The 18677-nt window shown below is 56.0% G+C and overlaps 1 protein-coding gene across 3 annotated transcripts in view; it reads right to left on the bottom strand.

Moving 5' to 3' along the window:
• Positions 1-3836: 3836 nt before the first annotated feature.
• The window catches only part of ZDHHC5 (zDHHC palmitoyltransferase 5), a 43308-nt gene continuing 28467 nt past the window's right edge, over positions 3837-18677 (bottom strand). For all 3 annotated transcript variants that reach the window (XM_075928614.2, XM_075928613.2, XM_075928615.2), the window contains 10 exons: positions 12886-13007; positions 12233-12390; positions 11490-11662; positions 11207-11309; positions 11037-11128; positions 10472-10604; positions 9941-10064; positions 8422-8534; positions 6911-7791; positions 3837-5675 (listed from right to left, as the gene is read on the bottom strand). In XM_075928614.2, coding sequence (XP_075784729.1) covers positions 5510-5675; positions 6911-7791; positions 8422-8534; positions 9941-10064; positions 10472-10604; positions 11037-11128; positions 11207-11309; positions 11490-11662; positions 12233-12390; positions 12886-13007 — 2065 coding nt within the window. In that variant the 3' untranslated portion in view covers positions 3837-5509. The remainder of the gene's footprint in view (positions 5676-6910; positions 7792-8421; positions 8535-9940; positions 10065-10471; positions 10605-11036; positions 11129-11206; positions 11310-11489; positions 11663-12232; positions 12391-12885; positions 13008-18677) is intronic.

The raw sequence follows: 18677 nt of genomic DNA, 5'->3' as shown, positions 1-18677 counted from the left end.
CTTCAGTCACACCAGCTACAGCAGGAAAGCAACTCTGCCTTTCCCTGCCTGCAGAGGCCACCTGTCTCTGCATTTGCCAACCTCTGCTCCTTAGGGCTGTCCTGCTTGGGGGGAGGGGGGGAGGGGGAAGAGCAGGGGGGAGGGGGGGAGAGGCAGGGCTTTCAGATCTGCCAAGCACACACCCAGATGCAAGGGCAGGATGCAGATGGAGGCCATGCCTGGCACATCCCTCCTGCCCAGAGGTGCTGGGTTAATTGATAGGGTGACCACAGTTGTGGTAACCAAGTTTCCTGTGCACTGCTACTAACACCAGCCATGACACCTCCCATGTTGCATTTCTCTGGCTGGTTGCAGGCTGCTCAGGTTGGCCATGGCTGCTTTACTTTTGCTTTGTGCCCATTGCACAAGTGCCTGACAGCACAGGGCAGCGTTAGTGGGGTAGCACACGTTGCTGGAAAAGGTGTGTTTCCATTAGCGACTCTCAGCAAGGTTTCCTTAGCGACACATGGAGCTCTGACCCTGACAACATGGTTTCCAAATTGCCTGGGAGTTCTAGCCTCTGTGTGACAGCCAAAAATCCCAGCAGGACCTACCCAAAGGAGCAGGTAGGTGAGGGCAAGGGTGGTTCCCATCAGTTCCCTTCTGCAAACAAGTGAATCAGGAAGTTGGTTCCTCTGGCAGTCCAGCTTGCCAGCTTTTCGCAGCAGAATGAGGGCGTGAGCTGCAGGACTCAAAGCCTAGGAGCATTTGTGTGTGTACTGCAAACAGCCACTCCTACACCCGAGCAGCAATTCATGCAGAACAAAGTCAATGTTCCAGAGAGGGTGAACAGAGGGTGTGTCCAGTGTTTTCTGCTCATCTTATCCTCCACTTGGATCTCAGTTCCCTTTCGGTTCTTCCTTCAACCTCATTTGCCAGAGTTGTTGCACCTTTCTGAACAGCTGCCATCAAGGTGTGGTGGTTTCTTTCAGCCACAGTTTGAGCCTGTGCTTTGGGGTCCCTGTGCTCTGAAATTTGTGGAGAAGGATTCACAGCGATGGGAACACGGTAGGACAATCCATAGAAGTGAAGCAGTCACCGCTGCAAGAAGGAATGTTGGAAGAGCATCTCCAGAGAGTCTATGTAAAGGAGGAAGGTCCCTACAAGCCAAGGTGATTGGCACTGAAGAAAACTTAACCCATGAGAAGCTTGAGTTGCAAAGTATCAAGAAGCTCAGGATGAGTTTACAGACCCATCCCCATCACACTGGGCACTTCAACAAGCACCTTACAACTCAGCTAACAAGTAGCGGGCAATCCGGCTACTTTATGGCAAGTGGAAATAGCAGCCAGATGTCACAGCAGGGTTTTTCTTGTTGACTTCAATAAGGGCAGCCCTGTTGGCCCACCAGCCAGACCATGGAAGGGAGTCCTCCAATCACATGGGAGGGACATGTTACAGCTGCTTCACACCAGCTCACAAGCTTTATTCCCCACTTTTGATCATTTCGAAACAGCCACACTTGTCTCAACCACAGAAGTTGGGCCAATAAGAGACAGCCACCATCTTATCTTGTTTATATTACAAGACAGGCTAGGGCTCCAACCAAGGTCAAGGTCCCATGGCACCTTCGAGCTACAGGTGAAAATATGAAGGTTAGTTACTTGTAACAGGAGTTGTGACTCAGAACATCCACATTTACAGGAACTGTGCTGCCTCCTCTGGATATCTCTGCATGGTCACAGGCGAGCTTCTAAAAAGGGGGTGCTGCACCCTTGGTTCTTTTCAGCACCAACCTAGAAAACCACAGTAGGACTCTGAGAAAGAGGGGAAGGTAGATAGATAACTCAAGTTCCAGAGCTGCCTGTAGTAACTCAGATCACAATGCAATGCTTACTCCACCTGGAAATAGACTGAGCTGACAAGCTATGACCCATGTGATTTTTAGCATAAACAGTGTGGGTGAGGTCTTGGAAACTTAATGTATGCAATACAGGCTCCACTTCACTAGCATGAAGGCTGGGAAAGAAAAGTGGCAAATTAATTATCTGTCAAACTCAAATACTAATTTTTGTTAAAAATAACCCTAGGACCAGGTCTAAGAACCACTTTGTCTCTGTGAAAATTAGTTAAATGGCAGGCCAACCATCACAGCATGTTGTTCATTCAAGGGATATTAAGTTTCAATTAATCAGCTAATCAATTAGTTTAGTTGCTTGCATCCCTAGTTCATTCACTCTTCTTGCTGATGTAATAGTGATGATTAAGCCCCCCTTTAATCCTTAAATAAAACAAACTCTCTATTTTGGGATTAAAGGGTGACTTCATGAACATATGAAAAATTAAGGACCCAAAATGGGGCAAGATCCCTTGAAGCAGGAGGTGTTAGACATCCCCTTCATAAACCTGACTGACATGTACAAACAACGATCTACCCTCAACCAAGTCACTGTAGGCTGAAAAAGCAGCCAAGTCAACTCTTAAGAGGAGGATTGGACAATCCTTCAGACTTTAAATGCACTAAATACTCCAGAACACAGGGTATAGAAGCTGCCCCTGGAGAATCAGATTTTCTCTTCATCCAAATGGACCATGGGTGCTCATCACTTTCTGAAATTTAGGCCCTTTTAAAGGTGTCTCCGCCAGTTTTCAGACAAGAACATGTTTGCTTCACTTGCTATAGCACCTTGGCACTGGCTGTTGAAACCAAGCATGCGAACCTGAATGCATATGGTGGCCCACAAAAACCACATCTTGTATAGACAGTGCTGGTCCCCCACCAGGACTCGGAGATCCATCGCTAGCACCCATTATACCACAATGTCCGCAACTAACCACCTTCCTCTCACAGATCAGTGTCAAGTGCTGGTTTCAATTTACTTCACATTTGAGAGCTCAGATCTAGGATGAGCAAAAAGCCCCAGAACTTTACAGTTTCGGGAGCTATTTGGGTAAGCCCCTAACAGTAGCTCTGGCTCAAGGCCTTTATTTGCCAGGAGCGAGAGGACTTCCAGCAGTATTTCCCCCTACAGCTAAACCCAATAGCTCAACTGAGGGATCCCATCTGGGGACTGTGGGAGTACTCAGGGATCCACAGGTTTGAGCTTAGGGAGGGAGAAGGCTTTTAATCTGACAAGCAGAGAGGGTTCCAGACACTATCAGAGGACACCATGGTGTCTGTACACCTGGCTATTCACGTAGGAACCGTTTCCTATCATAAAGGGTTTTTGGATGGAATGGCTTAGCATGCGCCTATGCCTCGTTACGCAGCCAGCCGGCTGAGTGGGCAGCACATGCTTGAAGCTCTAGTTGCTGCTTATGCAGGTTTCAGATCCAAAGAACTCTCTTTTATCCTTTGAGGGACTAGACCAAGCAGGGAAAACTGGACAGCAGCCTTGTTTCCCCTCTCGCATTACCATCCACCTCCATCTTCTCAGAGTACAAGCTCTGCCTCTTACACAGCTGGTCCTTTGTCCTGGTAAGGTTATGCAAACACCCTACTTGCAAGCTCTTCTTCATCGGAGCATTACACAGCACTTTACTGAGAGTTTCCAAAGTCCGTTTGTCTTCACACCCCACCAGGTAACATGGAACTGACAACTGCTAGCAGCTATGCCTCATTAGCAAGGCAGTTTTGCTAGCTTGGCTCAGAAGGCAGAGTGAGGACCCACTCTTGTGTACCTCCTGGAGACCTCTCTTGGCAAGACAGCCTCAGATTGGTTCTCTGACCTTCCGGCTCTTCAAGACTTAGGCAATTTTGCTCCAGATCTTTGGATGAAATGATGGGAAAGGAAGGTATCAAAGGAGACACTCCTCCCCTATCAAAAATGAAACAAAAACCACACAAGCCCGGAGGGGTGGCTTAGACTTTTTATTCCTCATTTTAAAATGGCTAATCATAATAAAAAATAAAAGTGTGGCTTTGTGGAGGCCACAAGAGAGATATTGCCATAGAGAAAGAGTCAAGTAGTGCCTGGAGATTAGGTTGGATTTCTGCTTGGTTTGCTTAAATAGACTTTCATGGGCTTTTGGTGTGAATGTCTACAATTTTTTTTTGGCATATGACATGAAAATATTGCTTTGGGGGGTTTGGTTTGTTTCCTCCTTTTTTCTCTTCCCATTTGGAAATAAAAACAATAGTGTGACAGTGAGAAACCATAACAGAACCATCAAAAATAAAAAAAATGTAAAAACAACAGAGAGAAGAACTGCTAAAATGGTCTGTGGGGGAGGGATTAGATACAGGTCAAATCTCTGTACAGGGAACACAGCCCTCAAGCCCCCTACTGCTCTTCTGAGTCCCAATGCTACGTCTCCAGCACTAAGCAAGCGGCTGTTTGTGCGGAACGAGTAGCATCGGGAAACAGAAGAAACCCACCAGTCTCTTGTTCCCACTTTGCTGGGAGTCAGTTTCATGACACATCCCACCCCACCCCCCCGAATACTGGAGGCTGTAAATGAGAAACTGAGTCCTCAATTAAACCCACCCATGCAAGGGAGACATGGATTTGCCCATCCCACTCAGCTAAAGGGGAGGCCATGCTTAACCACTGCATGATGGGGTGGAAGGGCTGCTTTTCAGGTCTCCCCCTTGCCTTGCTTCCTCAGGATAGAAAATCCATCCAGGAACCAGAGAAGCCAGAAAGGGGGAGATGACACTCAAAAGGCAGCCCAAGCCCCTAGCATGGCTGCTAGGGGAAGGCCCCAGAAACACTGAGCAATGGTCAAGCCTGGGATCACATGAGCAAGGATCTAGTGTCTGTCCCTAAATATAAAATACTGTCCCGTTTCCCCCCACCCCGGTCCCAACACTGGCAATTCCACAGGTCTCTTTTCCAATTAACCTGTGGTAGAAAGCCCCCACTGCCCACCTCTCTGGACCTAGAAACTCTATACACACACGCACACATCCCCATATCAGCCTTCTTGGGGCTGGGTGTCCTAAGGGGGCATAGGGGCTTGGGCCCTTGTGGGGCGATTCTTCCCTCTCTGGTAGATATAGAATTTCTTTTATATTTATATTTATATATAGATATTTATATATACACACACCTGGTAACTCAGAAGAGGAAAAAAAATAGAATCCGTAACAATCATAAAAAAAATTATCCTTGTTTTAAAAACGAACCGTTCCTACCGCACAAGGCGAGCGATTGCACGAGGTCCACGAGTGTCTGGCCCATCGGTTGTGCCTTCCCCCACCAGCTGGGGGTGCTGCCGGGATAGTCCTCCCCCTTCTTTCGGCAGTGTGTGCTAGAGTTAGTTTCTCAGCTGGCTGGGAGCAGGAGGGGGATTCAGGCTGCGTTGCAGCTGTAATGACTTAGGGGATGCTCAGAGCCTCACCCCAAATCCCAGGGGTCATATTTTAAAAGGTCACTTTCCTCTCAGCCGTTTCCCCCCACAGCTGGAGGATTCTTAAAAAATGTCCATGCAGGTGTCCTGGCTCCAGGGCACACCTCCAGCCCACCAGGGCCTGAGTGTTTTGGTAAGAGCCAGGGAGGAGGCGACAGTGGGGAGAGAGCTCCGCCCCTCATACAGAGATCTCATAGGTGGTCCCGCCCACTCCAGAGACCTTCTTGACTCCTCCTCGAGTGGGGCTGCTGAGTGGCGGCTGGCCAGGGGAGGGGGAGGCCGGGCCCAGGCTCTTGGGCTGCCCATTGGACTTGCTGTAGGCGGTTCTCATCTGCACCTCGTCTCTGGGGAAGGAAGGACACAAGGGCGTCAGGAAGCGACCACACACCACAGGGCTGGGATGGGTGGAACTGCCAACCACACAGCACAGCACACTCAGCGGCAGGGGGATGGAGGAATCCGCACACAGGCAGGGAAGGGAAGGTGTGCGCTGACACCCCAGGGCAGAGGGTGTGAAGGAGAGCAGGCATGTGCTAGAGAAGGGGCAAGGTGCCAGGAGCACACCAAACCAGGAAGATGGACAGAGCCCAACCCTCCCCCCCCCCCCCCGGAGAAAGTAGGCTCTCCCACACTGGAAGAAGCCCTGCATCCTCCCAGGTGAGGTGCATACATCCCGTGTCAGGGAGGGGACCAGACACGCAGGCGCACACAGCACCCATGCTCTCCCAGGGAGGGGACCAGACACGCAGGCGCACACAGCGCCCATGCTCCCCCCAGGGAGGGGACCAGACACGCAGGCGCACACAGCGCCCATGCTCTCCCAGGGAGGGGACCAGACACGCAGGCGCGCGCACACACACACACACACAGCGCCCATGCTCCCCCCCAGGGAGGGGACCAGACACGCAGGCGCACACAGCGCCCATGCTCCCCCCAGGGAGGGGACCAGACACGCAGGCGCGCGCACACACACACACACACAGCGCCCATGCTCCCCCCCAGGGAGGGGACCAGACACGCAGGCGCACACAGCGCCCATGCTCCCCCCAGGGAGGGGACCAGACACGCAGGCGCACACCGCGCCCATGCTCTCCCAGGGAGGGGACCAGACACGCAGGCGCACACCGCGCCCATGCTCTCCCAGGGAGGGGACCAGACACGACACCCCCACACCACCTTCTCTCCCTGGGCAGAGGAGGAAAGGGAGGGTGTGCCCCACACTCAGAAGAGTGGAGGGAGGCAATTCCCAGACACAGGACACTTGGGAGATGGGAGAGGCAGAGCTGAACATGGCTCTCGGAGCAGAGGGGGAGAGGATGGGCGTGGCTCTGGGAGAGACAGGGAGGAGAGGGCTGGTCTCACACCACACTCTCTGGCTCATGTGCTGGAGGGAGGGAGGGGAAGGGCCAGACGAGGGCAGGCAGGACTCCTTGTGGATCACCCCCAGCCTCTCCCTGGGTTGCGCTGTCGGCTCCCTCTGCGCTCCTCCGTTGGCACAGCAGTGGGGCGCTCGCCCAGGCAGCTTGTCCCCCGCCGAGTCAAGGAACACTTAAGCGCGTGGTGGGCAGTTGGTACTTACTTTGGCAGCAGCAATGGCTGCAAGGCCACCTCCTCCGTTTCCGGGATGCTGGCGGGGGGTGACTGTTTTTGGCTGCTGTAAGACACAGCTTTGCCCAGCTGGGGGGCCGCGGGTGGGTCAGGCGAGCGCACCCGGAACACGTGTGGCAGCTCCGGTTTGCCGAAGCGGGGCGGCGCCGGGCGGGTCAGCGGGTTCTTGCCCAGCGGGGAGCGCTTCGAATCGTCCGAGGAGGAGCTGGTGCGCGGGGCATTGCTGGAGCCTGGTGTCGACTGGATGCCCGAGTCTACCAGCCCCGTGTCCTCCTCCTTGGCCAGAGGCGGTGGGGTGGGTGACTGCTGCAGCAGCTTCTCCCGCTCTTGCATGGAGGCCACGATGTGGCGGGAGAGATTGTCATAGCGCATGGGCGAGGGCTCGCAGGGGGGCGGGTACTTGGGCGAGCCGGTGCCAGGGAAGCGGCTGTGCAGGTCGGCCTCCCGCTGCTGGGAGATGCGGGCTGAGAGAAAGGGCGAGGTGTAGCCCAGGGGGGGCTCTGGCTCCGGCCCGGCTTGCACTGACTCAAAGTCGGGGCTGTCAGAGGGCGTGAGCAGGCTGTCATACGAAAGGCTGCCGTTGCGCGTCTGGTTCACCAGGCTCTTGTAGGAGGTGGAGGTGGTGCCCTCGGAGCGGATCGACTGCAGCTGGCCCAGCTCGAAGCCCGTGCCTTGGGCTGACTTGAGGCTAGAGGAGCGCGAGCCACTCGACAGCGGGTCGAAGTGGAAGCTCTTGCCGAAGGTGGGTGAGCGGAAGTTCTCGGGCTCCAGGCTTGGCTCTGAGCGGTAGCTGGGGTTCCGGCTGCTCTCAACGATGGAGGTCGGCTCCTTCAGGCTGTCCCCTCGGCTCAGCTGACGGGATGCACGGTACAGTCAGAGCCTACCTGATGCCCACAGAACTAGGAACCAACTTCAGCCCATCCCACCCTCAGATGGTCCTGGAACTGGCACTGAGCACCCCCCAGACAGCCCAGTCCGCATCCCATTTCCCAGGGTTTTGCCCTGTAGACTCTCTGGGGATGCCTGGTGAAGACGGGGCAACATCCCCTCTAAAAGGGCCCAGCGCCCCTCACAGTCCAACCCCCACATTCCCCAGCGTTCTGCCCTGCAGGGTTGGCATAAGGAACCCACAGACACCGGAGGGGACAGCCCAAGAGACAGGGCGTGCACTGCCCTAGGAGATCAGCTGCAGGAGCTGGGGTAACATCCCCTTCTCAAGGGACTCAGCCCTCTCCCAGCACTGCCCTTTAAGGACAAGCCCATGTCCCGTGGAAGGTGTGAGCCGTTCCCCTCGCAACACTGCAGCCACTGATAGTGATCAGTTGGGTGGCTGGGGCAGGACCCAACCCCACATTCTGAGATGCTCAGTCCTTGCATATCTCCCTTTCACTGCCTCCACTTGCCCCGAGCAGCTCCCAAATGGGTCTCTTCCCCCCTCCCCCATGTGGGCTAGCCCCCAGGGCCGTCCATGGGTAGCGTTACCTTGGCGCTGGTAGAGTGGGGCATGGCGGCTGAGGTGCTGCTGCTGCTGTAGCCAGGGCGGTACTTGTACATGGTGGGAGTCGGAGGGCTGTCCCTGCCTAGCAAGCTGTTGTCTATGAGGGGAGAGACACAGACACTCACAAACAGCACCCATGGGGTCCTCTCCCTACAGCTGGGATGCCGAGGGAGACAGTCACCGTGCTGATTCAGGAGACCCGGCTCCGAGCCTGGGGGAGGGGCTTGGGGTGCCAAGGAGGGGGAGGAACTGAGAGAGATGGGCCAAAGGGAATGGGATGAAATGGAACAGAAGGGCCGTTTCCCATCAGTAAGATCAGGCAGGCAGCCAGTTTCCAGTCCCAGGTGCAGCCCGGCCAGCGCTGGGTTATGAGTTCTCAGCTCCACTCCGCTGAGCAAGGGGTCCCGTGACTGGCAGAGAAGCCCCACATTGAGCTGTGCAACAGGCAAGAGGCCCCACTGCTTGGGGGTGAGGCGGATTTGCCCTCATGCCCAGGGGAACCGTCTTAACGCTGCTCCAACCCAAGTGCCTGAGGAGGGAGAGCGGGGAGGCGAGCAGCGCATTTCCAGAGCTCTGTCCAACAGGCGCTACGCACGTCACAGCCTGTCCTCGCCACCTGCCTCGAGGCCACGCATCTTACTACCACCTTGCAGGCCCTGCCCAGATCTCCAACTCCATGGAAGTCTCTTCTCCCACTAATCCTGCAGCTGCCTCCCAGCCCGGCCCCATTCTGTCCAAATGCCTCCTCTTCCACCACACCCTGTAGCTCTGCCTATGGGGCCTTGCAAAACTCTGATACGGTCCCATCCTATGGGGGGTACGAACAGCTGGGTCCACGTGTTCCTCTTCAAAGATCTAGCTTGTGTTCTAACCACTAGCTTGTGCTTCCTTGCCCCCCAGACAGGGGCTAAACACCCACAGCAGCAACTCAGAGGCAGGCAAACACCTGGGGAAACAGAGCGAGGCAACAACCCACCCACGCTCACTAGAGCCCTGGACTCCCAGTAACCAGACCACGCCTCCTCTCCACACACATTCCCTCGGACGGGCTCTCCCAGCAGGGGACAGCGGTGGCAGGCCACAAGCCAGTGAGAATGCCTACACGGGGGAAATGAACACTAGCAACTGTGCTGCCACCTTCGCATCACGACTGGCACCACCACCGTGGCAACAAGCAAGAGTCAACCCCCCTCTGGCTCCCTGCTTCCCACACAAGGGTAGCAGCACAAACCAGTCTAGCGCCCTGGTCCAGAGCGCCGCCACAGCAACCTTCCCAGCCAGGCGAGATGGGGCAGCCCTCGCCATGCACTCAGCAGTGCGTGGGGCCCGGCGCTAGCTGCGCGCAACACACCGCAAGCCCTGCCAACGGTCCATTCCTAGAACTACCCAGCCGCTCCTCCGCGGAGCTCTGCCTAGGCACGTCCCTTCTGCTCTGCGAGCTCTGGGCTCCCCTCCCTGCGACGGTGGGCAGAGCTGCTCCTCAGCCTGGCATGCCTTCCTTACCCTCATTGGTGGCCAGGGTTAAGTGCGTCCTCAGACCTGTGTAGCGGCTGAGGTCTGGCTTGGGTGGGGGGGGCGGCTCAGCGTCGGCCGACTGGCTCTCCGTCACCTCCAGGCTTCCTTTGGACTGCAGAGACAAAGGGCAGAGGAGCAATCAGAAGGGCGGGGCAGGATGCATGGTCCTCCCCGCTGGGCACAGCAGCAGCGAGGGGTAGTGGAGGGGCCCTACTGTCTCCTGGCGCTGACAAGGCGTCCTGGGAACAACGTCCGCCTGTGGCTCAGATACTGAGTGGGAAGGGAAGAGGTGCCTCTGGCTACCCAGGAGGAGAGAGATGGAAGGTGCGAGCCTCATGCAGCAGCGGTTGCCACATGGAAGGAACAGCGCTTCGGCTGCAAGGCAGGTGGGACACACGGTGAAACCACACAGAGGGGAAGAAAGGGAGCATGTCAAAGGCTCACTCGGTTCCTACTCACGGTGGCACCCTGCACCCCCGGGCTCTCCCTGCCCAGGGAGGCAGCCTCCACCCTCCTCACCTTGGTTCTCTTCAGTTCAGCCTGGATACCATTGTCCATGATCTTGACCATGACCTGTCCATCAGACACCTCAGGCCGCAGGAAGGGCGGCCTCACCAGCACCGTCTGCTCTGCCTTTGGTCGGCCGAGGTATCTAGAGAAGCACGGGGGAGCAGTAAGCCATGGGCTCTACAGGAGAGCAGCAGAGCTGGGACAGAGCTCTCTGCACGCAGGCTGCTCCCACCTGGCTGGCACCTACAGCCAAGAGCTGCAGGTCCCAGAGTGTGCCCCACGAGAGCCATGCGCGCCATGACGCTAAGCCACAGCAATGGTGCTTCTGACCATGCTGGTCCCCAAACACCAAGAGATTCTATAGGGAGCATCTCAGCCTCCCATGAAAACCAGGAGGCTCCCCGGAAAGCGGCTGCACTGAGACCCAGAGGCAGGTTTGCATTTAAAGCAGGGGATCAGGGACTTGCCCTAGCGGAGTAGCCCCTTACGTGAGGACACCTACCTCCCCAAAGAGCTGAGCAGGCCCAGGACTGTGGGGCTGGCTCAGATCTCCCTGTAGGTGGGGCAGACTTACCTGGGAGCTGGGGAGCTGCAGAGAACTCGGCTGACATTCTTACAGCAGCCATTGGTGAAGGGGTTCACACCACCCCGGAATTTACCCGTAACCTGTGGGGGACAGAGAACCGTTCAGGGGAGCTGGGACAGAAGCCACCCCCAAAGCCCTCTGGCCTGCAGAGTACGTACCTGTTCGTTGGTAGTGCGTCCCCGAGCTACCAGCACCACGTGGAACCCCGTAAGGCCAGCTACCGGAATGAAGAACAAGCCGGCCACACACATCACCCCCATGCTGTCAGGAGAGTCAAGGGAACAACCCAAGTGCTGTTCTTGTTTACACGCCCCTCTCCCACCCCTCTGCCCAGCCTGGGAACGCTCCCTCTCCCAGCCTCTCTACACCCAGGGGTGCACCCCCTCGCCTAGCCCGGGCTGCTCCTCTGGGCAGGATTTCGCCGGGATGGCAGGAGGATACGTGACAGCCATGCGGACCCCGGAGAGCTCTTCCACCTGGCAGAGGACATACAGCAGGCCAAAGCCGAAGACGCCCATGATGTGCACAGTGAGCGAGAGCAGGAAGAGGAAGAAGTAGCGGTAGTTGCGCCGCCCAATGCAGTTGTTCACCCAGGGACAGTGATGGTCAAATTCCTGCCAGTGACAAGGGAAGGGGAGAAAACAGTCAGAGGTTTGTGTGCAACAGCACAGGGCCACCGCTGCTAGCCAATCGGGGCCATGGGACAAGCAGAACACACGATCACCCTGCCACCCCCAATCCCCCACAGGGAGAGCGGAGGACAGGACCACCCTGCCACCCCACCCCTTCCCATGGCTCCAAACCCCAGAGGGAGAGCCAAGGACAGGACCATCATGTCACCCCACCCCACAAGAAGGGTGGCGCACAGGACTGCCAATGCTACCCCACAAGAATAGCGAAGAGTAGGTCCATCTACTTGGGATCAGAAGGTAGGACCCTCTCTGTCTGCATGGTAATCAGAGCAGAAGGCTCTCCCGCCCACCTGCCGCAGAGAAACAGGGCACAACATGCTCTTGTCCTCTATGGTCCTCACCCCATGCGCCATTAGGCAAATGGTGTGAGACAGACAGACCCACCCTCCATGTCCTGCAGCTAAGCACAGCACAGGACCCCCGCGAGCATACAGAGCAGTGCAGCGCTCATGCTGTCATGTGCGCGCAATAGCCCAGCCCGTGTTTCCTCACCTCCACGCAGTTGTCACAGACGCTGCAGTGGGAGCAGCGTGGGGGCCGGTAGAAGCGGCACGTCGCACACCATTTCATGCGCACCTGGATACCCTTGATTTCCACTGTCTTGTATAGGGGGGCTCTGAAGTCATCCTCCTTGTCCTCATCTTCATCAGCTGAGGGAGGGGACATGCCCAGCAGAGCAACAAGTCAGAGCCCTGGGAAGCCACAGGCCAAGCCTAGCTGCCCCCTGTCCCCCCAAACTGGGAGAGCTTTGAGACCCTCCGCCTTTGCCAACCTGGTGCTGTTGCATTGGACACCTCAGCCACCCCTAAACAGGAAAATCCTGATGTCTGCATTCTGAGCAGGCATGGGGGCCTCTAGAGGCCCCAAATATCACACCCTCTATCGGGAGGGAGGGAAGGAGGAGGAGGAGGGAGAGCAGGAGCCAGCGCTGGGGGGAGCTGGCTTAAAATCAACTATTGGATTAGTTAATCAATCTAAATGTAACATCCCTAATGACCAGGGCTAAAAAGTTCCTTCCTCAGCCCTGTGGTCATCAGCTTATGCCCTGAAGCTGGAGATCATGGGTATCAGCCATGGAGCACTGTAAAGAGTTGGCTCATGACAAGGCACTTTTTGGCCTGCCCTGCGGAGGGTACAGCTCTCACCTCGTGGGAATATCCCCGGGTCCATGAAGGTGGCCATGCTGAAGTTGGCCAGCACGAAGAGGAAGACAACAGCATTGTAGATGGGGATGATCGGGGAGATGTACAGGCTGAGCCCCGGGCACCTGCACACAGACACAAGAGAGGAGACAATGCAAAGCCACCTCCACTCAGGACTGAACGAACTCTAGGCAGGATGCCTCCAGCTCCCCCACTCCCTCCCACCAGCACCTCTCCAATTTAGCCTAATAACTGCATTCTGCAACCCCAGGAGAAGCCCGTCAGACTCATCTAACCACGGAGGGACTCCAGGCAATCCCGTCTGGAGCAGGGAACTAGGGCGGGGTGAGGACAGAGCTGTGCCCTCAACCCTGCATCTGACTGTAAATTAAGTAGCATTTAATACCCTTTCCCCAGCTGCTGCTCTTTGCTGTGGAGTTCAGGAAAGCAACAGCAGGGCAGAGGGGGAGAGCAGGGGATGTCCCTGCTGGGCACTAGACAAGCTGTCCCTGCTATGCTTTGTGGTATGTCCTATCTTCCCAAAGTGGAAGTCCACATCCCACCCCTGGTCCTGCAAACGGGGGGGTCAGATGTCCCAATGGGCCAACCCTGGAGCAGGGGATTCACACTCCCCAGGGAAGCTTAGAAACCACAGGAGCCAAAGAATTCCCAACACACGGCTGTTAACCCTTCCCTGAGCTGCCAGAGGTTTGCTTGGAAGCGGGTCTGCCACCTTCTCACCAGGGCAGGGATATGTCCAAGAGACAACCAGCGCTTGAAGACAGAACTGATGGGCCGTTCCTCTGGGACAGAAACAAAGCCCAATAGGACTGACCTGTGTTTTGGGCCACAAGCCCCTCGCTAGATCCTAACCTTGTTCCACGGAGCACCACCTCCTGCTGGAGCTGGCTGGTATAGAAACTCATACCAATAACCTCTCCTGAGAGCAGCTTGCTTTGAAATCCAGCATGTACCCTCCACACTCTGAACAGTAGCAACTGGGCCTGGGGAACCCAGAGGGTACGTCTAGACTACAGGGCTTTGTCGACAGATACTGTCGACAAAGAGTATCTAGACTACAGCCAGTTCTGTCGACAAAGCAAGCTGCTTTGTCGACATAACAGTGTGGACGCAAAAGACAGCGTAGATGCAATAACACCTTCTGTCTACAGAACTCTGTCAACAAAAGGCGTTATTCCTCGTAGAACGAGGTTTACATATGTCGACAAAACTGCTGAGTTTTGTCAACGTTATGTCGACATAACTCAAAGGCAGTGTGGATGCAGGTATAGTTTTGTCGACAAAAGTCCACTTTTGTCGACAAAACCCTGTAGTCTAGACACACCCAGAGTCCAGGAAGGGAAGTGATTAGCAGTAGGCACATGAGGGAAACATTCTGCTGGGCCCCTCTGACCAGCTCGGGAAAATCTACTGGAAAGGGAGAGTGAAGAACCATCCTCCCCTTCCAACCCATCACAAAGGCCCCCTCCAATACAAAGTGGTCACCCCCAACAGTTAAACGATGGCTCTGTCCAGCTGTGTAGGGCCTAGCTGGGCCCCAGTCTGCATCCAAGGAAGGAGGACTAGTGATTAGGGCTCCATCCTAAAACTTAGAAGAGTTGGGTTCAAATAGTGCTCTGTCAAAGACTTCACATGGCCTCTCCGTACCTCAGTTTCCCAGCTTACAATGGGGTTAACGACACTGCTCTGCCTCACACGGGGTGTGGGTACATACAGTGAGAGACTCAGACTCTACAGCACTGGGGCCCAGACAGATGGAGCCTTGAATGAACCAACTCATCAAGGCAAACTAGATAACAAGGCAGAGAAACAGGACAAGCCAGTCTGACCAGCAGCTCCACACACAGAGACCAACCCAGAGAAAAGACATGGCCCCACAACACAGGCAAGGAGACCAGGTTACAGGAGGGGAAGCACCTGTGGAGCAGAAAGCAGCCAAGCAGAATGTCCAAGTGAAAGAAAGAGAGAGCCTTACACCTGAACGCCGGGACAGTCGGCTAAGGCTCCCAAATGCCGCCGGCCCGTGGTGGGAAGCAGGGGACACAGCAGATCACTGTCTGCTCCTCAGCGCCCTCGGGGGGTGGGGAGAGGCATTCAGGAGGACGGGAGAGTTTGGGGAACGAAGGTCACTAGTTACGGCAGAGGATGGGGTCAGAGTGGAATGCTGGGGAGGGCCCTTTGTGGTCTGTGGTCACACAGCATCCAGCCCAAGGGTGCTCTGGCCCAAGGCTGGGGCGCCTTGGGGCTACTGGAATACTCCTAATAACTAATATGCAGGGCTTAGCTCAGTGGTCCCTGGCTAGAGCCTGTATGTGCCCCGGTCATGCAAATAATGAAATGGGTGAGAGGTCCCCAGCCCCAGCACGGCCCTGCCACAACTGGAGAAGAATCGCCCCTCCCCCCAACCCAGGTGCTGCTGAAGAGAGCTCAGAGGAGTCCTCTCCCCACACTGTAGCCCCAGGGCAGCATGTGCCCCAAACCCCTCACCCCTTCCCAGAGGTCACAGGCCTCAATCCTCCTGCATTCTAACCCCAGGAGCCAGCCCTGAGCTCCTCAGTTCCAGCCCCACCCCTCTCTCCGGAACCCCTCAGCCCTACCCCTGCCCACATGAATTTTGTTACCTGCCTGGATAATCAAGTGTCACACATCACCTCCATACTGGTGCACAGAACAAAATTCATCCTGCACATGGGTGGGAAAAGGAGGGGGAACACGGGTGTCTAGTGTGAGATCTACAATGCCTTAGTACTCTGCTATTGCTAAGCCCGGTGGGCCAAACAGGGCAGACCGTGATAAGGAAGTTCCAGACTTATTTCTGGAATTCCCACCATGACACACAGACCCACTGGAATTAACCAGGCTCCATACAGCAAAGGGCTCTTACATGCCTAAAGCTACATGTCAGTGCTGCAGGCCAGGATGTAGGTGGAGTGGCAGAGCGGGTGAGGGTGGGGCAGGACTGAAAGCGCCAGGGGCTGCGGGACCGGACAAGCAGGAGTTACTGCAGGTAGGATTGCGTACTGCAGTGCAAGTGATGTTATGGTGTGATCCCTTCAAAACATGACACCACCCACTCTCCAGCTCTGTGAGCATACATAGCGTGGGAGAGCAAGATTGCTATGGGGGAAATAGGGATCAGGTGCCCCTCATTCTAGACAGAGTGCCCCACTCACTGCTGGCTGGCTAGCTAGCTAACAGCTCCTCCAGAATACCAGGAGGGCTCTGAGGGGGGTGTCAGAAATGGCGCACGCTACCAGGGGAATCACCGTACCTCCAGCCCCGCCCCTGGAAGGGCCTGGCTCAGGAGACAGTGGGCTTCCCCCTGGAAGGCGCCGGTGTAATACCCTAATCTGCTTTTGCTGCTGGGAGTTTAATCCTGCAGATCTAGGGCAGCATCTGTCCCTCTCCCCCCGCCAGAGCCATCTGCAATAACACAGAGGGATTTAGGCAGCAGGAGCATGGAGACAGAGTGCAGGGCTGACTGTAGAGGATGACATATGGTGTGACTGGGGTAATCCACAGCAGCCGCCGAGTCTCAGGCAGCATTTGTGGGGCACTCACTAGACTGAGCAGGGATGGCCTGCCCTACTGCTCACTGTTCCACTTCCAGCCCCTCTGCTCCCAAACACTGTCATTCCAGTCCCTTCAGAGGGACAGCAAAGCCCATTTCAGACCATCCTCTTCTTGCATGCAGGTCAGTGGGAGCACAGGCAGTCTCCAGTGAAGGGCAGGCGGGGCAGCAGCAGTCACACCCTGGCTCTGCTAATCAAACCTGAAGTGTGAGATGGGCCTGACACGGGGGAAGAGCATGTCCAAATGCCAACACCTACTGACCAGGCCCCGCAAGAGGCAAGCCATCACCCAATGGCACCAGGGGACAGGCTAGCAGGCAGGGCTGCTGGGGAAGAGGGGAGGGCTTGGAGAACTGAAGAAACGGACTCAGTCTGTTTTAGGGCACGATTTCCAATCCAATCCAAGCTATGGGGGACTCTCTGGCACAAGTGTGTCACAGGTGGGGTTGTGGAGCAGCAAGTCCAAGCCAGCCAGAAACCAACAAGCCCACTGAAGGGCATATTACAGAAGTGGGCAAAAGGGCCTCTAAGCAGGCGGATCCAGCCCGCCAAGGCCCTGCTGCTCCCCTGCCCCCAGGTCAATCAGGGCTTGGGGGAAGGGGAGCATGTGAAGCACCACACACTGCTTGCGGGGAGGGAGGAGGAGGAGGAGGAGGAGAGGAGAGCGGAGGCAGCTTTGCGCACTCTCCCACCCCCAGGCCCTAACTGGCCTAGGGGCAGGGGAGCAAGGGAAATCTCCTCCCACGCCAGGGGCATGGGCACCTTGGGGGAATGTGGGGTGGGGGCAAAGGCATTCCCTCACCCCCAGTCCAATAGTTGTGTGGGGGGCAAGGAACCTGGAAATATCTTGGCCCCGCCCCTTCTGCTCGATGCCCCGCCCCTTCCTGTGCAGCCCAGGGCCACTTCAAACATTTCCAAAGTGGCCCCTGGCAAAAAATTCAGCCTAAATTGTTCCTATCCCACTTGTGTGTTTCCCATCATGCTGCTGAAGCAGGGATGTAGTTAGAATCATCGCAGCCATTTGCACGGCTCCATGGACAGATGTTCCCATCCCAAAGTCACCAGAACTTAACTCTCAATTCATAGTATCAGAGGGGTAGCCGTGTTAGTCTGAATCTGCAAAATTCCACTACATGCATCTGACGAAGTGGGTCTTTGCCCACGAAAGCTTATGCTCCTACACTTCAGTTAGTCTATAAGGTGCCACAGGACTCCTTGTCGCTTTCTCAATTCATAGTTGCAGCAGAGGGACTCTGGCTAGACAGGCCACAGACTGGAGGCCCCAGTGCTTGAGGAAGCAGGCACTACCATTTATGCTGTGCTTGCACATGCGCTCTGTTAATGGGGCCTGTTCTGGGAGTGCCTGGAAGGCGGAGCATGCCCTGGACGAGACTGGTAGGAAGAGGAGCCAGATGCAGAGAAGCAAGGGAGAGGTAACAATATATGATGGTCCTGGAAGCCAAGGGAGGAGCAGCTGCACACACGTGCCCTGGCATGCAGTTTCCAAAGTGGGTGGGAGAGGGGAAGAGGGGGGGGCAGGGAGGCAAAGGGAGATGAGGGGCTGTCCAGAGTATGAGCAGGCAGGCAGGCAGGCAGGCACTTTGGCTGCACCCACTGGAGGTGGCATTGGAACAGCTTGCTGATTTCCCACCTGGTAATTAACCCAATTAATTCCCTCAGTCTCTCCAGCCATGCTCTGGGCAGGGAGCCTGCATCCAGGTCAGCGTATTTCCCAACATTTTCAGGCACCAGCCAGGCTCTCACTTCCGCACTCACCCTCTCTGGCGGTGCGGTGACTGGCACTGACTGAACAGGCCAGAGTGCCCCAGGCCTTTGCGTAAGCAGAGGAGCGATGCTCCAGAGCTGGTGTAGCTGGAGTGGGACACCGAGATAGAGAACCCGACAGTTCCTTTGGCTGGTACAACAGCAATGCATGAGGAGGGACAAGGGACCAAGTGCACAAGACTGTGTCAGGGCTCCTGGGCAGTGGCGCTGCCAGCAAGAGGAAGTGCTGGAACAGAACACAAGGCGGTGGGAAGTGCAGGGAGAGTGCTGGAAGTAAGATGGGACAGAGGACTTTGAGGCGGCCTAGGGTGACTCCCCAAAAAGCACGTCCCATCCTACCCCATAACCTGTGCCCAGATCCTGGTCCTCAAAAGTATCTGCTATCTGGGTGGTCCTACTACTTGGCTCCCAGCAGCT

Source organism: Pelodiscus sinensis, chromosome 5 (genome assembly GCF_052426305.1).
Source record: "Pelodiscus sinensis isolate ZL-2025 chromosome 5, ASM5242630v1, whole genome shotgun sequence".
In the NCBI taxonomy this organism is placed as follows: Eukaryota; Metazoa; Chordata; order Testudines; family Trionychidae; genus Pelodiscus; species Pelodiscus sinensis.
Note: the sequence above shows the minus strand (reverse complement) of the source record. Positions and strands in the feature narration are given on the sequence as shown.